Below are 20,268 nucleotides of genomic sequence, written 5' to 3'. Positions count from 1 at the left end.
TCTGAGTACCTTAGCAGCTGTAGCAGTAACCTGGATGAGAGGGAGACTGGCAAAGAGTCCTGAGATTTCACATCCCTAAATATTGCCTTCCCAAACTAGTTCCCCTTCACAACTCATTTTCTTCCATCTTCTTATCCTAGCTTCCCTGGCCTCAAGAGTACATTCCCCCCATCCCACCCACCCACCCTTTCCCCAAATGCAGAGGGGAATGCATGACTTGCTATATCTTGGCTCTGGGCATGCACGTACAGGTGAAACTCGGAAAATTAGAATATTGTGAAAAAGTCCATTAATTTCAGTAATGCAAATTAAAAGGTGAAACTGATATATGAGACAGACGCATTACATGCAAAGCGAGATAAGTCAAGCCTTAATTTGTTATAATTGTGATGATCATGGCGTACAGCTCATGAAAACCCCAAATCCACAATCCCAGAAAATTAGAATATTACATGGAACCAAGAAGACAAGGATTGTAGAATAGAACAATATCGGACCTCCGAAAAGTATAAGCATGCATATGTATTCAGTACTTGGTTTGGGCCCCTTTTGCAGCAATTACTGCCTCAATGCAGCGTGGCATGGATGCTATCAGCCTGTGGCACTGATGAGGTGTTATGGAAGACCAGGATGCTTCATTAGTGGCCTTCAGCTCTTCTGCATTGTTTGGTCTCATGTCTCTCATCCTTCTCTTGGCAATACCCCATAGATTCTCTATGGGGTCAGGTCAGGCGAGTTTGCTGGCCAATCAAGCACAGTACACTGTATACTTTTCGGAGGTCCGATATTGTTCTATTCTTCTCTTCTTGGTTCCATGTAATATTCTAATTTTCTGGGATTGTGGATTTGGGGTTTTCATGAGCTGTACGCCATGATCATCACAATTATAACAAATTAAGGCTTGACTTATCTCGCTTTGCATGAATTGCGTCTGTCTCATATATCAGTTTCACCTTTTAATTTGCATTACTGAAATTAATGGACTTTTTCACAATATTCTAATTTTCAGAGTTTCACCTGTACTGCAACCAGAGCATGCTGTGTACACTTTGAACCAAATGCACGCTGAGAAGGGGCAATGGTACCAGTACCTCTGGCAATACACCAAAATGGCCAACTCCTATCTTTATAGTAAGAGCTAAGCCAATTATTAGAGGGTACCAATACTGTAACTGGTAGCATTTGATCCAGAAGCATAGCAGAGTGAACCAGTGCTATATGTTTTCATTTAGACTTATCATAGTGACATTGCAAGTAGACCAAAAGTGAACTTTCAACCGGGGGCGGTGGAGATCAAACACACACAAACACAACAATGCCTGTCTGCCTACACAGAATATTTCTCATTTGCTCTACAATTTCTTACCAGGATCTGGAGGTTTATTTATCAACATGGTGTGCATAGCCATAATATCTGGTCCTGTGAAACATTCAACGTATTTTACTACCTAAGGTGTAGAAAATATCTCATGAGATATATAAATAATCTTGCAAAAGCAACTAAAATCACCACATCAAGTAGGTACATGGGAACATAGGAAACTGCCATATACTGAGTCAGACCATTGGTCTATCTAGCTCCGTATTGTCTTCACAGACTGGCAGCGGCTTCTCCAAGGTTGCAGGCAGGAATCTGTCTTAGCCCAATCTTGGAGAAGCCAGGGAGGGAACTTGAAACCTTCTGCTCTTCCCAGAGCGGCTTCATCCCCTGAGGGGAATATCTTGCGGTGCTCACTCATCAAGTCTCCCATTCATTTGCAACCAGGGCAGACCCTGCTTAGCTATGGGGACATGTCACCACAAGACCAGCTCTCCTCTCGATAGTAGCAATAGCAATAGCAATAGCAATAGCAATAGCAATAGCAATAGCAATAGCAATAGCAATAGCAATAGCAATTACATTTATATACTGCTTTATAGCCGGAGCTCTCTAAGCGGTTTACAATGATGTAGCATATTGCCCCCAACATTCTGGGCACTCATTTTACCGACCTCGGAAGGATGGAAGGCTGAGTCAACCTTGAGCCCCTGGTCAGGATCGAACTTGTAACTTTCTGGTTACAGGGCGCAGTTTTACCACTGCGCCACCAGGGGCTCTGATAGTAGGTGAGATTATGAAAATAGCAAGAATCAAGAGGATGAATCAACAGGATGATGGTAGCAGGTAAGATTATGAAAATAGCAAGAATCAACAGGATGAATCTGGTTAATGTATCAGTGTTGAAAAGTAACAAGTTTTCCTTTCCCAGTCCTATAAATCTGTTGCAACAGCACTACAGTCACGGTCACCTGGAATGCTGTCATACACATAATCCATTTAAATGAATGACAAATACACAAGACAATGGTTATGTTCCCCAATTCTCACTTAAGTGTGAAATTAAACCTGGAGCCCACTATCCCTACTTCTCTGTCATCACTAGAAAAGGTACAATCACGCTATGTTAATTTAAACGTAAAAAATTGCAATTATTATTATTATTATTATTATTCTTGTTTACACAGTCAGACAGGTGTTACTGACTGGTTTGTTTTATCCAGACATCGAGTCCTTCCCAAGGACCAGGGATGGCTGAATTTTATTGTCCTGTTCACTTTCTCTGGCAGCAGGTCTAGCTTGGCCCTCAATGTCATTGCAGTTTTGCTACGTGAAAACTAGATTACTGAAGACACACATATAAAACAGGCCTTTGTTGTACATGAGATCATACTCTTACTAGCTGAACCCGCACAGAGCATCTGTGCGGCAGTTCACTTCCTTCTGGGGGTAAATTGGGAGAATTTGTTTGGCTGGTCCTCCCACAGCTCTCTCGCTCGCTCTGTCTCTCCCCCCCGTGCGCGCCCCTCTCGCTCGCTCTGTCTCTCCCCCCCGCGCGCGCCCCTCTCGCTCGCTCTGTCTCTCCCCCCCGCGCGTGCCCCTCTCGCTCGCTAGAGTCTGCGGCCATCACCAGTGGGCAGGCCAATTCTCCTCCTCCTGGGTGTGCCAGCCAATCAGCTGGGCTGCCGGGACACATTTTCCCCAGGCACACCTAGGAGAAATATATATATATAGATAATGGGACACACACACACTACAGATATCCCCAAAATTATTTTAGTTTAATGTCATTCAGGACCTTATACAAAACATGGACATTTGTGGCCAATCCCCCCCCCCTTTCTTTTTACCTGAGGCAAGGTGCAATATCTGAAGAGCTCTTTATCTTCCTGAAAATCCTGTATTTTTGAAACGGCTTTCTGATCTGGAATAAACTCTGACTTGGCAATTGTCACATCTCTCATAATCGTCAGTCCAGGAACCTTTATTTCGTTTTTGCAGATCTTTGTGAACTCATCTCTGAAGAAGAAAAAATTAGTTGGTGAACTGTTTTGCTACACTTTTAAAGTGCAACAATTCTGTTGCACTTAAAAAAATATAACCTGAAGTCTAATTCAAATAAGATGAAGATACTGATTGTGGGGGGTCGGGACCCGAGAGATAGTTCAGAACTGCCTGTTCTGGATGGAGTTACAGTCCCACCGAAATATCAGGTTCATAACTTGGGAGTGCTCCTGGATCCCAAACTCTCTCTGGTTTCTCAAGTTGAGGCAGTGGCCAGGAGCACTTTTTATAAACTTCAGCTGAGAAGTCAGCCACATCCATTTCTGGAGGTTAATGATTTTAAAATAGTGGTGCATATGCTGGTAACCTCTAGGCTTGACTACTGTAATGCACTCTACGTGGGGCTGCCTTTGTATGTGGTCTGGAAATGACAATTGGTACAGAATGCAGCTGCCAGACTAGTCTCTGGGACAACCCGAAGAGACCATAACAACACTGATTTTGAAAGAGTTGCACTGGCTGCCAATATGTTTCCCAGCGAAATACAAAGTGCTGGTTATTACCTATAAATCTCTCAATGACTTGGGTCCAGGGTTCTTATGTCATTAACTGTGTCACCTATTAAGATCATATTTAAATTGTGTAATTTTATTGATTGATTGATCAAGTTGGTATTGACTCTTAGCAACCACATAGATAGATGCTCTCCAGGATGATCTGTCTTCAACTTGGCCTTTAAGGTCTCTCAGAGGGACATTCATTGCGGTCATAATCAAGTCTATCCACTTTGCTGCTGGTCGCCCTATTCTTCTCTTTCCTTCAACTTTTCCCAGCATTATGGACTTATCAAGGGAGCTGGGTCTTCACATAATGTATCCAAAGTATGATAGTGTAAGCCTGGTCAATGATCCTGGCTGTCCTCAAAAGTTTTCTCCAGCACCAAACTTCAAAAGCTTCAATACTTTTTCTATCTTGCTTCTTCAAAGTCCAGCTTTTGCATCCATTTTTATAGTCTGGTTTTAACTTGTGTGAACTGCCTTGAGATTGTTTTAATTAAAGGCAGTATAGAAATTCCACAATAAAATAAATAAATAAATCAGGAAAGGTCTCGTTTCAGTTGCTGCGGCTCATTTATTTATTTAACATATTTATATACCACCCAAAACCTGCAACTCTGGGCAGTGTACAACAAAAACAATACAAATTAAACAAAATTAAAAATGATTAAAATATTAAAATTATTTAAAACCCAACATTAAAAACTATTAAAGCTATTAATCTAATTAAAAACTTGGTGAGCAAAAGTGTCTTCAGTGCCTTTTTTAAAGTTGCCAAAGATGGGGAGGCTCTTATTTCAACAGGGAGCATATTCCAAAGCCCAGGGGCAGCAACTGAGAAGGCCCCTTGCCAAGCAGCCACCCAATGGGTCAGTGGCAACCACAGACGAATCTCTCCAGATGATCTCAGTGGGCAATGGGGCTCATAGCAAAGACGGCATTCTCTTAAATACCCAGGGCCTAAGCAGTTTAGGGCTTTATAGGTAATTACCAGCACCTTCTACCACCAGTGTAGGGAGGCTGAAAGCGGCCTATGTGCAGTCGCCACCTCGGCCCCCTGGCCACCCCACCCCCCACGTCTATCATCAGACACAAGGGTTTGGCTAGCCAGGCCCCCACGTCTAACATCAGACGTGGGGTCATGGTCTCCCTCCCAAATGGGACCATGCGGCCCTGTTTGGGAGGGAGACTGGCCCGCACTGCGTTGGGCAGCATAGGCTAGAGCAATTTCATGCTGCCCCATTTGGGAGGGAGATCGATTGGCCCCACTGCATTGGTAGCGAGACCAGGAGCAACTCTCCCTGCCTTTAAGGCAGGAAAAGTCACTCCGACCGTACTGCCAACACAGCGCAGGCTGATTTCGGATCCAAACGGGGCCGCGGGGCCCTTCTGGGACTAAAAGGAGCCAGCGTGGTGTAGTGGCTAGAGTGCTGGACTAGGATTGGGGAGACCTGAGTTCAAATCTCCATTCAGCCATGATACTAGCTGGGTGACTCTGGGCCCGTCTCGGCCTAACTTACTTCAAAGGGTTGTTGTGAGGAGAAACCTAAGTATGTAGTACACCGCTCTGGGCTCCTTGGAGGAAGAGCGGGATATAAAATGTAATAATAATAAACAAATAATAAAATAACACCCCCCGCATCTGATTTCAGATGCGGGGAGGGCCTGTCTGCCCCAGACACACTCGCGGCCCAATTGCTGGCAGCCCGGGTTCTGTGAACCCGTTCGCTCAATGGTGGCTCTGCCCCTGCCTTGTATTTTGCCCGGAAACTTATTGGCAGCCTGTGTAGCTCTTTTAACACAGGAGTAATATGGTCTCTCTGAGATGACCCAGAGACCAACCTGACTGCCATATTCTGTTTCTGGACAACGTACAAAGGCAGCCCCACAGAAAGTGCATTGCAGTAGTCCATTTTGTGCCAACTCGGGAATGGGCCTTCTCTGTGCTGCACTGGGGCTTTGGAACATGCTCCCTGTTGAAATAAGAGCATGTCCTTCTCAGTTTGCTTTTAGGAAGACCCTCAAGACATACCTGTTTTCTCAGGCTTTTAATTAAAGGGTTTTTTTAAAGTAAAAAACACATTAGTGTTTTTATCTTGAGAGTGTTTTTGTTTTGTGCATTTTAACTGTTTTTATATTTGTTGTGTTTTCTAACTTTGTACACTGCCTAGAGATGCATATATCAGACAGTATAGATGTGTGATAAATAAAATGAAATATTCTCCACTTTATTATGGCCAATAGCTAAAATCCAAAGATCTCTATATATAGACTGAGAGACTCTTGGTTTTTTTTATTAACAGCCTCTGATTCCAAATGTTGAACTGTTCTCAAAAACCCAGGGGGAGTTTGGAACCAGATTTGCTATGGAGCACTTGGGAATGGATGGGGACTACTGCAACTCTGAAGTCTTGATTAGCACACGATTTCAGTCTCATTCCCTGTATACAATTAGGCCACACAATTGTACTTTACCTGAAACATTCTATGTCCTCATTGGGGACCAGATTTTTTATGACAAGATAACCATTCTCATCATAGAAATGCCTTTGCTCTGGACTTAGAAGGTTATTATCCAAGGTGTAACTGCGGAGATATAAAAAGTTACACAAGTACTGGTAGGGAAAAGGCACAAAACAGCAACTTAATTATTTCTGCATAGATTGAAAATGCTGACGAAATATTGACACTGATAAAGATAATCATAGGCAGATCAATAATAGTGCTTTTATTCAACAGTCTTCCATAAGCCTGCTGATATTATCATACTAACATAATGAATTATTTGTGTCCAGTTCTTGGGCAACAGGTATCAAATTGTGTTCTAGGAAACCCCAGGACTTCTTGATTCAACAATCAAAAAATGGCAGACAACTTCCCCCCCAAAATATTACTGATCTCTCCCTTCACTGCACAACCACAAGAGAGTGTTGAATATGTTCCCAGTTCATAGAAGTCAATGATGGAGACTGGAGTGTTCTGTGTGTGACCTTACAATGCACATAACATGCCCTAGAACTTCTGCCACACAGGCAGTACAAAATATATTGATTTTTCTTTGAATATAAATCAAATTGGGAAGGGTTTCTTGAAGATAGAAAGTTTTAAGTCTAGGTAGCATGAAGGTATTTGTTTCCAAAAATTAATGCATAGGAACAAATATCTCAGATAAGCATTTCATTCACTGTTCACTTCTTGAGAACATTTCTAGAAATCTACAAATACACAACATTATTCTGAAGTGTTCAAAAAACACTATTTACACAATATTAAATGGGTGTGTATTTTGTAATGCTTTATTGTATGGCAGTTTGGGCATCTTGTGAAAGAAAACCTGATTTATAACTATGTAAAACTAATAGCATAATCATCACCACCACAAAATAAGATATTTAAGGTATTTATTTATACCATGTACTCTATCTTTACTTTAATATAAATGGTATACAGAAGTATAAGAGATGGGAGGATTTGAGAAAGCTTTTATTTAGAACTTGTTGGGACAATGGGCAACTTCCTAAAACTTGACATTTGTATGAAAACCAGTCTGAGAACTTGTTTGCTGAAAAGCTAATAATAATAATAATAATAATAATAAATGATGATGAACCTATTTTCTACAATGTTATACAAACCCACACATACCCCTGACATTGTAGAATTGCAAAAATCCACAAGATTCAGACAAGCCAACACTTTAGTAGTTAACTCACCAAACGTTACCCAAGGTTTACCAAATATAAGTTTGGACTGCTAAACAAAATAAAGCAGTTTCTTGCCATAGCCATAAAAAGCATTAACACATTTTATCTTTATTTTTATACAAGAAAAAAAAAGTTGGTTAGAATATCTCTTACCGGAACTGTTTTGGATAGTTCATGGATGCAACTTGGGCTGAAGTAGGAAATGATGTCTTTAGAATAAATTAAGGAAATAAAATAAAAATATATAGTTTTGATCAGAATATGCGTATGTGTGTGTGGAAAAATATACTCAGAGCAGATCTAGGATCACCAAAACCTGTCTTCATATAGGAGGAAAGAAAGGTACATATAAAACAGGAGATTAAATTATTTCCCATAGTTATCTTAAAGCTGTTGTTGAAATCTTTGTACCAGCTCTTTGCCTAAAAACATGGAACTACAAGAGGAAACTAACAAAGCACAGAACTACAAGGGCTGGTACTCAACTGTTTCTGCTCAACTTAAAAAATGAACACTATCCAGAGAAGAGGAGGAGAAGTAGTACCTCCCCCACTCACCTATTTTATCCCAACAGCAATCCTGCAAAAGTAGGTTGACCTGAGACACATTAACTTGCTCAAGGTTAACAAGCTTGGAGCAAGGATCCCAACCCAAGTCTCCCCATTTTTTGACTCCCAGGTATTGTGCACGCAGTTAAAATTTAACATAAGATGTGCCCTAGCATGCCTGAAATGCACTTTCTAATTGCTCAATACAATAACGAATTTCAAATCTGTGCCCCCAAGATAACAGAATAAGGTAACTTTGTGATGTGCTGGAAATTAATGTTCTGTAATCACCTCAGTCATACCATAATTGCATTCCTAAATAATTGGAGAAGCTCAGGAAATATTCTGCAAGATTAAAAAAACCTACATGCCCTGACACAAAGTGCTCCATTTGTCTTTTATATACTTTATATATCTGGGGCAGAGAAAAGCAGTTCAGAAGGACCACCACTCTGGAAACACATTCTGAGGGCTCACAGAAAGTACAACACAATCAGGTATTCTACAGAATACCTGGAATTCTACTCCTTGACAAATGATGTCAGGCAAAGTTTCAAGCAAAAATTACATTACATTATTAATCTAGGCATTGTATGCAAGTCTGCGGGATTCTATAGATCTGTAGGTAAAGTTAGGAAATGTGGGAAAACATGAAAAAGTATTAGATGTTTTTACTAACCACTGTATGTTATTCTTAGGAATATGTAATTCAATATGATTGGTATTAATAAAACAATTTATTTGTAATATAACTGATGCAAACACTAACGCATGTCTTGCAGTGTTTTTATGAATAACAAACCACCTAAGCAGGAGTCATCAGACATGCAACACAGTTAATCATAATATTATTTGTTACTCTATGAATGTACACTTCAGATATTCTGCAAGTACCCGAAAGGCACTTAGACTGACAAAACATTATTAACAACACAAACACAGCTTTGACTCTGGTGTGCATACAATATAAAGAAGTCACAGGTATATAGAATACCTGGTGTTTGCACTTTGCTTCTAAGATGCCTATTGTTCTACCCATTGCTGACTCAATGCCAGATACAGGTGAAACTCGGAAAATTAGAATATCGTGAAAAAGTCCATTAATTTCAGTAATGCAAATTAAAAGGTAGATATGAGACAGACGCATTACATGCAAAGCGAGATAAGTCAAGCCTTAACTTGTTATAATTGTGATGATCATGGCGTACAGCTCATGAAAACCCCAAATCCACAATCTCAGAAAATTAGAATATTACATGGAACCAAGAAGACAAGGATTGAAGAATAGAACAATATCGGACCTCTGAAAAGTATAAGCATGCATATGTATTCAGTACTTGGTTTGGGCCCCTTTTGCAGCAATTACTGCCTCAATGCAGCGTGGCATGGATGCTATCAGCCTGTGGCACTGATGAGGTATTATGGAAGACCAGGATGCTTCATTAGCGGCCTTCAGCAATTCTGCATTGTTTGGTCTCATGTCTCTCATCCTTTTCTTGGCAATGCCCCATAGATTCTCTATGGGGTCAGGTCAGGCGAGTTTGCTGGCCAATCAAGCACAGTACACTGTATACTTTTCGGAGGTCCGATATTGTTCTATTCTTCAATCCTTGTCTTCTTGGTTCCATGTAATATTCTAATTTTCTGGGATTGTGGATTTGGGGTTTTCATGAGCTGTACGCCATGATCATCACAATTATAACAAATTAAGGCTTGACATCTCGCTTTGCATGTAATGCATCTGTCTCATATATCAGTTTCACCTTTTAATTTGCATTACTGAAATTAATGGACTTTTTCACGATATTCTAATTTTCCGAGTTTCACCTGTATTCTATGGAACACCCAAGTTCCAATATTTGTGGGAGAATAAATATTTAATACTTTGCCTGGTGTTCTGGGGTGTTATACAGAATTCTCAGGTATTCTTTAGGAAAGAGAGCTGGTCTTGTGGTAGCAAGCATGTGCCCTTAGCTAAGCAGGGTCCACCCTGGTTGCATATGAATGGGAGACTTGATGTGTAAGCACTGTAAGATATTTCCTCAGGGGATGGAGCTGCTCTGGGAAGAGCAGATGGTTTCAAGTTCCCTCCCTGGCTTCTCCAAGATAAGGCTGAGAGAGATTCCCACTTGCAACCTTGGAGAAGCTGCCGCCAGTCTGTGAAGACAATACTGAGCTAAATAGACCAATGGTCTGACTCAGTAGATAGCAACTTCCTATGTTCCTACCTGGATTGAAAAATTGCCTGTAACAAATCTATTATGTAAATAAACTCAATAAAGTTTGTATAGCATGTACAGATATATTGGGGATGCAACAGCTGCTAAGTGGGCAGAGGCAACAGTCACAATGAGTCTATCCAGAGGCGTAACTAGGGAAAACGGCGCCCAGGGCAAGCACTTGCCCCCCCCATACATCTGACACGCACCTTTCAGAAAACTTTTATTTTACCATAATATTTGTTCAGTCTGACCTTCCTAGATTTTTAAATTCTTCTTAAATGTGTTAAACTTGTAAATCTGTTTTTATATTGTTTACACTGATGGTTTTAAGTGGTTATTTGTTTGTTTTGTTTGTTGGCCCAGAAAAAGATAATACAAAAAGGGAAATCAGTAAACTTGGTAGAGTCATTTCCCCCCTTGCAGCCATGTTTGTTAACAATTCAGAACTCTATTAAAACATTTACTAATTGTACTAATTACGTTCCTTTCTAACCAGTTTGTCCCAGGAACTAATTGGTACATTTATGTTATTTGCAATTACATCAAATAAATAAAACATACAATTGTGATTAGCAAAGTTACATTTATAACAAATAAGGGATGAAATATAAATTATGAATAAGCCTGATTCACAAATCTGACAACACCACCCTTTAGATTTTTATGTGGCAGAGGTCCAAATGCCAATCCTGGTGAATCAACGTGTTTGTAGATGGTGTTCCAAGACAAGGCCTGAAAGAGATGTAGCTCCACTGAAAGCTCTAATTTGGATGAAGCCCATAATTGGGAAAAGTGCAATGGTATTATCTTATTTCAAGACATCGTTGCTATTTTAAATTAAATTAAAAATTAAAACATGGCTTCTCTGATTAGTTTTTGGAGGCTGATTTTGTTAGAAAAAGTTGCTTTCTGAGCCAATGGTCCTTTAGCTTTTTGTTTATGACTTTGTATGTGTGGGCATTATGTTTTGCTTTGTTTCTGTTTAGGTGTGTGTGTTTTTAGGATTCTGTATACTGTACCTTATTTTTATAAGCCTTCTTGGTTTGCTTCTACAAAAAAGTGGAGTAATTTTTTTTAAGACTTTGCCCTCTGCCTATATTCTTCTGATGATCTATCCAAAGTCTGCCTTTGGTAACCAATTCAGAAGAGGACTTAATATAGAACAGCATAATTGTGTTTTTCTAGATCAGCATGTACTCATATGCTTTGAGTTTTAATAGCATAGTCCTACAACAAGCACTTACCAGCTGCCTCCAATGTTATTTTGCTTTTACTTAAATGCATTTCATTTGGTATGTCATTTCCATTGCCCCCTCCTCTCACCTTTGTAATGGTAAAAAAGGAACACGCTCAAATATTTGGAAGAAAACCGATTAGTTTGGTTGCTATATAAAAGTTCATAGTGGCAACAGGTTGCTTTTTGGGGAGTGTAAGGAAGACCTGATTCAGGACTGTTGAGTGGGTGGGGGCAATTCAGATATACCATTCTTGGGGAAGGACAGAATAGTTTCCAAAACATTCTCAGCATTAATATGAAATGCTAGAAAGCCGGAGAAGGAACATTGCAGGGGGAAGGGGAAACTGGGAAAGACAGCAAGGAAAGATTTACCGTTTCTGCAGGCCAATTCTATACGTGGCTACTCGGAAGTAAGTCGCAGTTCAATGGGGCTTACTTCCAAGTAAATGCGCATAGGATTGCAGGCTAACAGCCCGATCCTATCCATATTTACTAGAATGTAAGCCTTTCAATGAGACAGTGTGGAGGTGTGTGTGGGGGGATGGGATCTAATCCAGCAGGACTCCCTCTCCAAGATGCCCCAAAGCTTGCGGGTGGTTTATGGGGGCCACAGATTCACAACCTTGACCCCACACAGCCCCGTTTGGAATCCAGCTGGGAGCCTCCCTTGAGGAGGGAGCCACCCGTGGAGCATTTTAAGCTGCCATGGGCCAGAGTCAGACCCTTGGTCCAGCCCTGCCTCTCCCAGGCTGGCAGAGGCTCTCCGGGGTCTGCAACCAAAGACGCGTGGGGGGGGGGGCGCGTTTGACCCTGGGGCCCTTCTGGATGCAAAGCAGGAGTCCCCCGCGCCTGCAGCTACGACCCCTCCCAGCCGCAGACCCCAAGGCTGCCTCTGCCAGTGTCGAGCGCATTCGGAGGTCACTCATCCCACCCCCCCCCAAGGTGCCTCCGAGCCCCCCTGCACCGCCTCCCCGAGCAGCTTCCCCCAGAGCCCTCCGCCCCCGAGCCGGGCTGCACGCACCCATCCTTGGCGGAGCGCCCGGACCCCGGCGGTGGCGAAGGGAGAGCGGCTTACCTCCAGGCAGGCAGCCCAGCAGCGCCCACAGAGCAATCTGCAGCAGCAATGCCCCGGGGAGGGTCCTGGCGAACGCGAGCCAGTCCTTGTTTGCTCCTCCGCACAGTCCCGGCCGGAGCCTCTGGCGATCTTCTCCGGTCAAGCCCGGCCCGGAGGAAGGCAGCAGCGTCAAGCGAGCAGGCGGCAGCAGCAGCGAGCCTCAGCCTCTCTCTGCTTGTCCAGCCCTGCCTGACGCACCGCACGGCAAGTGCACGTGGTGCAGCCGTGCAGGCGGCGTGTCCTCCCAGCCAGACACGCATGCGCGGCGTGTCCTCCCAACACGCATGCGCGACTGCCGTCAGCGACTCTCGGACTCGGAGTGTCGAGTGTGAGAGAAAGAGAGTTGCCTTGCCGACGAAGCTGCAATTTGCAAAGCAGGCAGGCACTAACGGCAAATGCGGCGGCAGCGCCCAGTGCCGGAGCTGGCGCCGGGACCGGGGGAAGGGGAGGGGGAGGGGGGACCGCTGCAGTGCACTCACAAAATTTTTTTTTTCTCAAAAAAAAAAGTTTTTCCCCGAAAACGGCAGGGGATCTTCAGGGGTACTTTTTGGCACCCCCTAGCGGGTGGTGCCCGGGGCACGTGCCCCCCCTATCGTTACGCCTCTGAGTCTACCCATTGAGACTTCTGCTCTTTGTATTGTGATCACCACATACAATCAGACTAGAGAAAAATATGATGAAGGGTTAAATTGGAATTATTTATCTTCATAATGAGTTCAAGTCTGGAGTGTTGCTATTTCATACATTTTCTGTCAGTGGTGGATTATGCTACCACAGTGGTGGTATGCTTGCCAACCAATAAATAATATCATCAAAGCAGTTTGCATAGAAAAAGAAATCAGCAAAGATTCTAACTGCATCCAAATGGAAATCAGAACATATTCCTTGATAATGGAGCACTGCATTAAGTTAGAATCGATAGCTTAATTAATGAAGTATTCGTATGAAACAGACCAAACTCACCAAGAAAATGTAATTGTTCTGGCAATTGGGGTTCCATTCTAAGGTTATGGAATGGAAAATAGTATTTAAATAACTTGACATGCCTGTGGTGTTGAACATGTTTTCCATAAAGTTTGCAAGTTTGGTAACTTCTGCTTCTGAGAATGTCATGTCCATGATATACTGTAAATACTGAACTCATTTTGTCTTTAATAATATCAATACAATTTAAAAACTAAAACAGAACATGTGTCTGGAGGACCATTCCATATATTATGCAGAAGCAAATCCAATTTTGCCAAGAATATATACTCAAGGTACTGTGTAGTTCTCTTACAAGTGCACCTGGACAATACACATGTGCAAATATGGCAGCTGCTCTTCACATTTTTAAGTACATACCTTACGTGTGATCAGGCCCTCCCTCTATAATACAGCAGACTTTCAACAGTTTTCCTTTTTTTTTTTGGATGGGGGTGGGGGGAGTGCCAAGATTCAAGACTGCTTATGAATAAAAATGTTTGCTTTGAATATGCTCAATAGCCTTGGTTTTATCATATATGGGGTCTGACCCCCAACTCGAATTTAGCCCTGGCAATGGTAATTACAGAACCTGTAAGGGGACATTTTTTATATCCTGCTCTTCCTCCAAGGAGCCCAGAGTGCTGTACTACATACTTAAGTTTCTCCTCACAACAACCCTGTGAAGTAAGTTAGGCCGAGACGGGCCCAGAGTCACCCAGCAAGTATCATGGCTGAATGGGGATTTGAAAGCGGGTCTCCGTGGTCCTAGTACAGCACTCTAACCGCTACACCACACTGGCTCACTATACCAACTATACTCACTATAGTTTGTTTCTACTATACCAACACAGATCTCTTGAAACCTGGTGCTCATTGACTATGTGGAAGTAGAAGGAAAAGAGACAGATGAAATATCAGCAAGCGAAGGCTCACCTGAGTTCCTTCTAACTGGCTACAGGTTTGGAAACTAGTTTTCAATGTATCCTCCAAAGGTGGGGGTGGGGGAGAAGAACAGCAGCAGTAGTAAAAATAAGTGCTCTTACTGTTCCATCCACAGGTCATGAACAAAGCAGAAGGTACAATGCATACACACAGAAAAAAAGAAAAAAGGTTTGAAGACTCACCGTAAACTCAAATCTGTACTTTAAAAGGCGAGCAAAACAGTATACATATATAGTGTTTTTTTAAAAAAATTAAAGAATTAAAAGAAAAACTCTTACTCAGTAGCCTCAAGATCACTTCAAAAGTTTACTCTGCCCTTGGCAGCTGCCCAAGCAAAGCCTGCCACCCTCAGCAAAGTCACATTATCATGAGAGATCATTAGGAAGACTGTCTTCTGTTGACCAGATCAAAAGTCTTTCCCCTCCAAAAGTGAGGGTAGAAATCTTAAACAAGCTGCTGAGGAGATGGTGCAGTGAGAGAGGTAATGAGGGATATCTTCCACAAAACCACTAGCACAGGGACAAAAATCCTTTGAGGACACTAGGGACTGTATTTAATAACTGGGAAGGTATTTAAATGCAATGTTGAATGGTGGAAACCAATCCTGGTCAAATTATTCAAATATATTAACCTAGCAGGGCACATTCCTGAAAGGTGGAATCCTAGAATCAGGGGCGGATTAAGCTTTTTGCCACCCTTATCTGGGGATGGTGAGGGGAAAGTTTTTCTCCTTTTACCTTTTAAAAAATGCCTCTGAGCCACCGCTTGCTGATATTTCATCTGTCTCTTTTCCTTCTACTTCCACATAGTCAATGAGCACCAGGTTTCAAGAGATCTGTGTTGGAATGGGGGTTGCGGAGGCTGCTGCTGCAGCTGCTGGGAGAAAGGCCCCAAATGGGCTGCCTGCAGAAGGGGCCATTCAGTAGTTTGGGAAAGAGCTTTCTTGCCACCTTCATCACCCCATCCCACCATGCAGCGGCATTGTTTAAGAAGGAGGGGAGCTGGAAAGTGCTCTTGCTGACCCCATCGCCCCATCCCATCACACAGGCAGCCCATCACACAGGAAGGTAAACGGAGGAATCGTCCCCTTGCCCTCCCAGCAGCTGAAGCTGTAGTTTCCACCGCCCCCATCCCACTGCTCAGTGGCGTTTTTAACAGGGGGGACTGTCCCCATCTCCTCCCCACCCTCCCCACAGCTGCCCCCACAGAGGGGGCAGCAAAAGTTAAGAAGCGGCAAAATTTGCCGTTCCTCAAATGTTGCCTCTGTAGGCCTACTCTGGCTCTCTGTTAATCTGCCACTGACCAGAATAGTAACTCAAATTTTTAAGAAAAGGGACCACAATCTCCCCTCAAATTACAGTTTCAATCTCTGGTAATAGGGTTGGGAAAGATTCCTGCCTGAAACCTTGAGAGCAACTGCCAGTCAGTGTAGACAATACTGAGCTAGATGGAGCAATGGGCTGACTTGGTTTAAGGCAGCTTACTATTTTCCTAGTCACCTTAAGTGGCGCAGCAGGGAAATGCTTGACTAACAAGCAGAAGGTTGCTAGTTCAAATCCCCACTGGTACGATATCAGGCAGCAGTGATATAGGAAGGATGCTGAAAGGCATCATCTCATACTGCACAGGAGAAGGCAATGGTAAACCCCTCCTGTATTCTACCAAACAGGGGCATAACTATAATAGGGTAGGAGGAGACAATTGTCTGGGGGCCCACTGCCTTGGGGCCCCCCAGAGGCAAGTCACATGACTTACTCCCCCAGCCATGCACCCGCCTGGGCTTCCTTCAGTTGTATTAATCCTCCAATTGATGTGAGTGTTGTTTACAAAACCTTTTAAAAATAATTTAGTATGCTGTTCTATTGTGGCATATTATATATATATATATATATATATATATATATATATATATATATGCTTTTTGTTTGTTATCACTATTCAGCCTCATTTAAGATGTCTTTACTTCATGAGCTGAGCTTCAGTGAGCGGGGAGCATTTTAAAATATTGTCTCTGGGCCCACTACAACCTTGCTATGCCCTTGCTACCAAAGAAAACCACCAGGAGTCAAAATCGACTTGATGGCACACTTTACCTTTACTATGCTCCTCTAAAATAACAATGATGAGGTAATCAACATACTCTTATGTAAGGGTAATAGGTACAAAGGTAAAAGGAAAAATACTGCAGGGTTGGCAAGTACAACTCACTCACAGTGGCTAGGCTATGAGTAGAGAACTCTCTTGCTTCAATGTTTCCCTCAAACAATGATAATGCCAAAACAACTATTAAATATAGGGTTGGCCTATATATCATTGTTATTTTTCCATAGCACAAATGCTTGGTGCTATACATAGATCTTGTCTAAATATACTCAGAGCCAATTGCCACCATGTTAAAAAAGTGTTTCAATGTTTCATTCTATTTTCAGTGGTGAAAATTGGTACAAACCTCTAATCAGACAAATATTTTACCCAATCTTATTTAGGCACAAGGTAATTCAAATTATACTTAAGGACTGTTTTACACAATCATGTACCACAAAATAAAATTCTGGCTTAAACACTATATAACAGGCACACTGATAAACAAACTTAATGGCAACATTATATAGAAGCTAGCTATCTCCTGTAATCAGTATAGGGACAGAGATGATGGATCCCAACCTATGGAAAACAGATTTAAATTCCATCCCAGCCAGGATCTATCCACGTGAGTAGTGTTGGACAAGTTATGGTGTCTTTTGCCTTTTCCTCTTTCTCCTAGCAAGGTTCCTGTACAACTGCACGAAAGAGAGAAAGTCAGTAGGTAACTCCTGGACGTTTAATAGGAGCTTGCTCTGCAGACACTAGTGAGAAAGAAAGACATATTTGCATGCCATAAAAAGCAACACCTGTGTTTAAAGACCCAAAAGTAGACTGGGTCGTTTTCCTGATCCTTGTGGATTCGTGGAGGTAACCTAGCCACAAAATAACCGCGCGTAGGACTCCGCAGGAGGCCGAGAAGAACTGCTGCGCGTAGATCTCGGCAGAGGTTCTTACTTGAACGGCCGAAGCACGAAATAATGCCAGGCATGTTTTTCTTACCGCTTCCCCCCGTTTGATCCCTCAACTCCTGCCCCACCCCTCCAAAGGATACGAGAGTGACAGCGCCAGCCGGACTCGCTGGCCCAGGAGGAAAGAGGTGCCGAAGTAAAATCCCCAGCCGAACAGGAGCACTCGCCTCCTTTCCACGCTCGTCCTCCATGACGCTTTCAGAAGAAGTCAGTCACTTGCAGACGGAAAAGCAGAGCACTTGACGGAGACACAACCCGGTTTTCTCGCTCCGCTGATTGGCGGGCCCTCTCAGGCTCCGCCCACCCAGGCTCCACCGCCCACAGGCGGGAAAATAGGCGGGCCCTCTTGCTTGGGCTGCCCTTGTGTACGGTAGTTCAACTTCAGGATCAGATTAGATTGCAAGATGGTCTGAAGTCTAAAGGGGCTGTCGGGTGTGCTGTTTCTGCAGCAAAAAAAGAGGTGGAGTCCCCGGGGCAAAGAACACCAACAAGCCAGTCAAATAATCGAGTGCCAAGCAGATTTATTGTCGAAAGTTATACGAAGAAAAGTCCAACCCATTTCGAGCTGCAGCCCATTCTATCAGGACAACATCTGCATATGTCATTAACAACACAGATGTCATTAACAATAAGAAGTGCAGATTATTTTTTTTAAACCAAGAACACTTAAAAGCAATTCGCCCATACACTGAGAACCTCCTATGTATAAACAATGGAATCAGGCATGATGATTAGAATCACCCATGAATCAGCATTTTTGAATTGGAAGAGGGACCTTGGATGTCCCCACTGAATAAGACACCCTACTCAGTGCAGGAAAGTGCTACAGCAACAGAATGCCTGGCATTTCTTTATATATTTCTGTTTCGCCCTTAATCCTGAGACCCCAGAGTGGTCAACAACAACTTAAAAACAACAACCCTAAGACTTCATTGAAAACATCCATAGGATTTCAAAACTTCCAGCAAGCTGTAGACCAACCAACTCTGCAATCTAACAACTACGGCATTAAATATGTGTAATTGTTCATTTTGTAGATTTGTTTCTTGAAGATAATCGGATGCAACTCAAAACAGTAATACTTAAGTATTAGTAACAGTAATTGTTTGCATGTTTACAAGTTTAGAAGCAATTGTTTACATGTTTGCTTTAAAGTAAATCCTCTTGGAGTCAGAAGGAATTACTTCAGAGTAAACATTCATAAGCTCACACAGTACAACCAATATGCACTCCCTACCAAAAACTGTTGTTTCTCACATTTTCCTTGACAACCGGAACATGAAAGTTGGTGTTGTGTAGTGGCAAATGCTGCAAATGTTATGCAAACTCTACCCCTTATATAGAGAGGAATTTATTTCCAAGTAAACCTACCTCAGACAAGCTGCTGGGAGGCCCCTGTTCAAATCTCACCTCACCCACTGACTCAGCAAGTGACCTTAGCAAGCAAGTCACTTTACTCTCTCACACACCCCATCCGCTTCATGGGGATTCATAACATTGATTTATCTATAGAACTTTAATTGTTTTCAAAAGTAATTTTATGATGGACTAGTAACTTTGAGCCCGTTAAATTAATGGGCACTAGTAGACTGTTATTGCTCCCCGCATAGTCCCTGCTTTGCTCCCTCGTCGGACTGTCATTTCGGGCCTGGGCGCTGGACTAAGCCGCTTTCCTTTTTCCACTGCAAGGACTTGCCCGGCCAGTCTCTGCGTCCGGCCTCTTTAGGGCCGGTCATCTTTCCCCCCCCGCCACCCGCACCTTCCACCCCAGTATCCAGGGCCGTCACCGCCTCACCGGCTGGGCCTGGGCCCCCGCCACCGCCGGCCTCCCCTTTCCGGGCCAGGCCGGCTGCCGCCGCCTGTTGCCTCCGCGGCCGGGCCGGGCCCGCCGCTGTCTCTGTCCTCCTGCCCCAGTCTCCGGCCGGGCCGCCGCCGGCCTCTGTGGCCGGGCCAGGCCCTTCGCCGCCAGCCTCCGCCGGCCTCTGCGGCCGGGCCGGCCCCTTTGCTGCCAGCCTCCGCGCCGCCGGCCTCTGCGGCCAGGCCGGGCCCGGCCCTTCGCCGCCGGCCTCCGCGCCGCCACCGGTCTCCCCGGCCGGGCCAGGGCCCCCCGCCACCACCGTCGCTGGTTTTCCTTCATCCGGGCTGGTCCTGCCCCTGTCCTGTCTCCCCTTCCCCTGGACGGGCCGGTCCTGCCACCACCGTTTCTCTCCCTTCTGGGTTGGGTCCGGTCCCGTCGCCGCCGTCTCTTCCTTTCCTAGGGCTGTGCCGGACCTGCCGCCACCACCTCTCCCTTTCCTGCAGCCGGGCCGGTCCCGCCGCTGCCGCCGTTCCCCTCCCTGCGGCCGGTCCGATCCCGCCGCCATCGCCTTTCCCTTTCCTGCGGTCAGGCCGGACCCGCAGCCGCCGTTTCTCCCCTCCCCGCGGCCGGGCCAGACCCACCACCGCTGCCTCAGCTTTCCCCGCGGCAGGGCCGGTCCCACCGCTGCTGCCTCTGCCCTCCCTGCAGTCCGTCCGGTCCCGTGGCCGCTGCTTCCAGCCTTCCCGTGGCCAGGCTGGCCATCCGGCCAACATGGCCGCCTGGTGCCTGCGGCCGTTTCTCCCTC

The 20,268-nt window shown here is 44.1% G+C and overlaps 1 protein-coding gene across 1 annotated transcript in view; it reads right to left on the bottom strand.

Annotated features, from left to right (window-relative positions):
* PHYH (phytanoyl-CoA 2-hydroxylase) overlaps window positions 1-17,944 on the bottom strand; it is a 32,508-nt gene extending 14,564 nt beyond the window's left edge. The window contains exons 1-5 of the mRNA XM_053256331.1: window positions 17,749-17,944; window positions 7,737-7,792; window positions 6,355-6,465; window positions 3,169-3,337; window positions 1,367-1,448 (exon numbers count right to left, since the gene is read on the bottom strand). Of these exons, the coding sequence (XP_053112306.1) occupies window positions 1,367-1,448; window positions 3,169-3,337; window positions 6,355-6,465; window positions 7,737-7,792; window positions 17,749-17,856 (526 nt within the window). The 5' untranslated portion in view covers window positions 17,857-17,944. The remainder of the gene's footprint in view (window positions 1-1,366; window positions 1,449-3,168; window positions 3,338-6,354; window positions 6,466-7,736; window positions 7,793-17,748) is intronic.
* Window positions 17,945-20,268: the final 2,324 nt, after the last annotated feature.

The sequence above is a fragment of the Hemicordylus capensis genome, chromosome 5, assembly GCF_027244095.1.
Source record: "Hemicordylus capensis ecotype Gifberg chromosome 5, rHemCap1.1.pri, whole genome shotgun sequence".
In the NCBI taxonomy this organism is placed as follows: Eukaryota; Metazoa; Chordata; class Lepidosauria; order Squamata; family Cordylidae; genus Hemicordylus; species Hemicordylus capensis.
The sequence above is the reverse complement of the archived record's forward strand: the minus strand, read 5'-3'. Positions and strand labels throughout refer to the sequence as shown.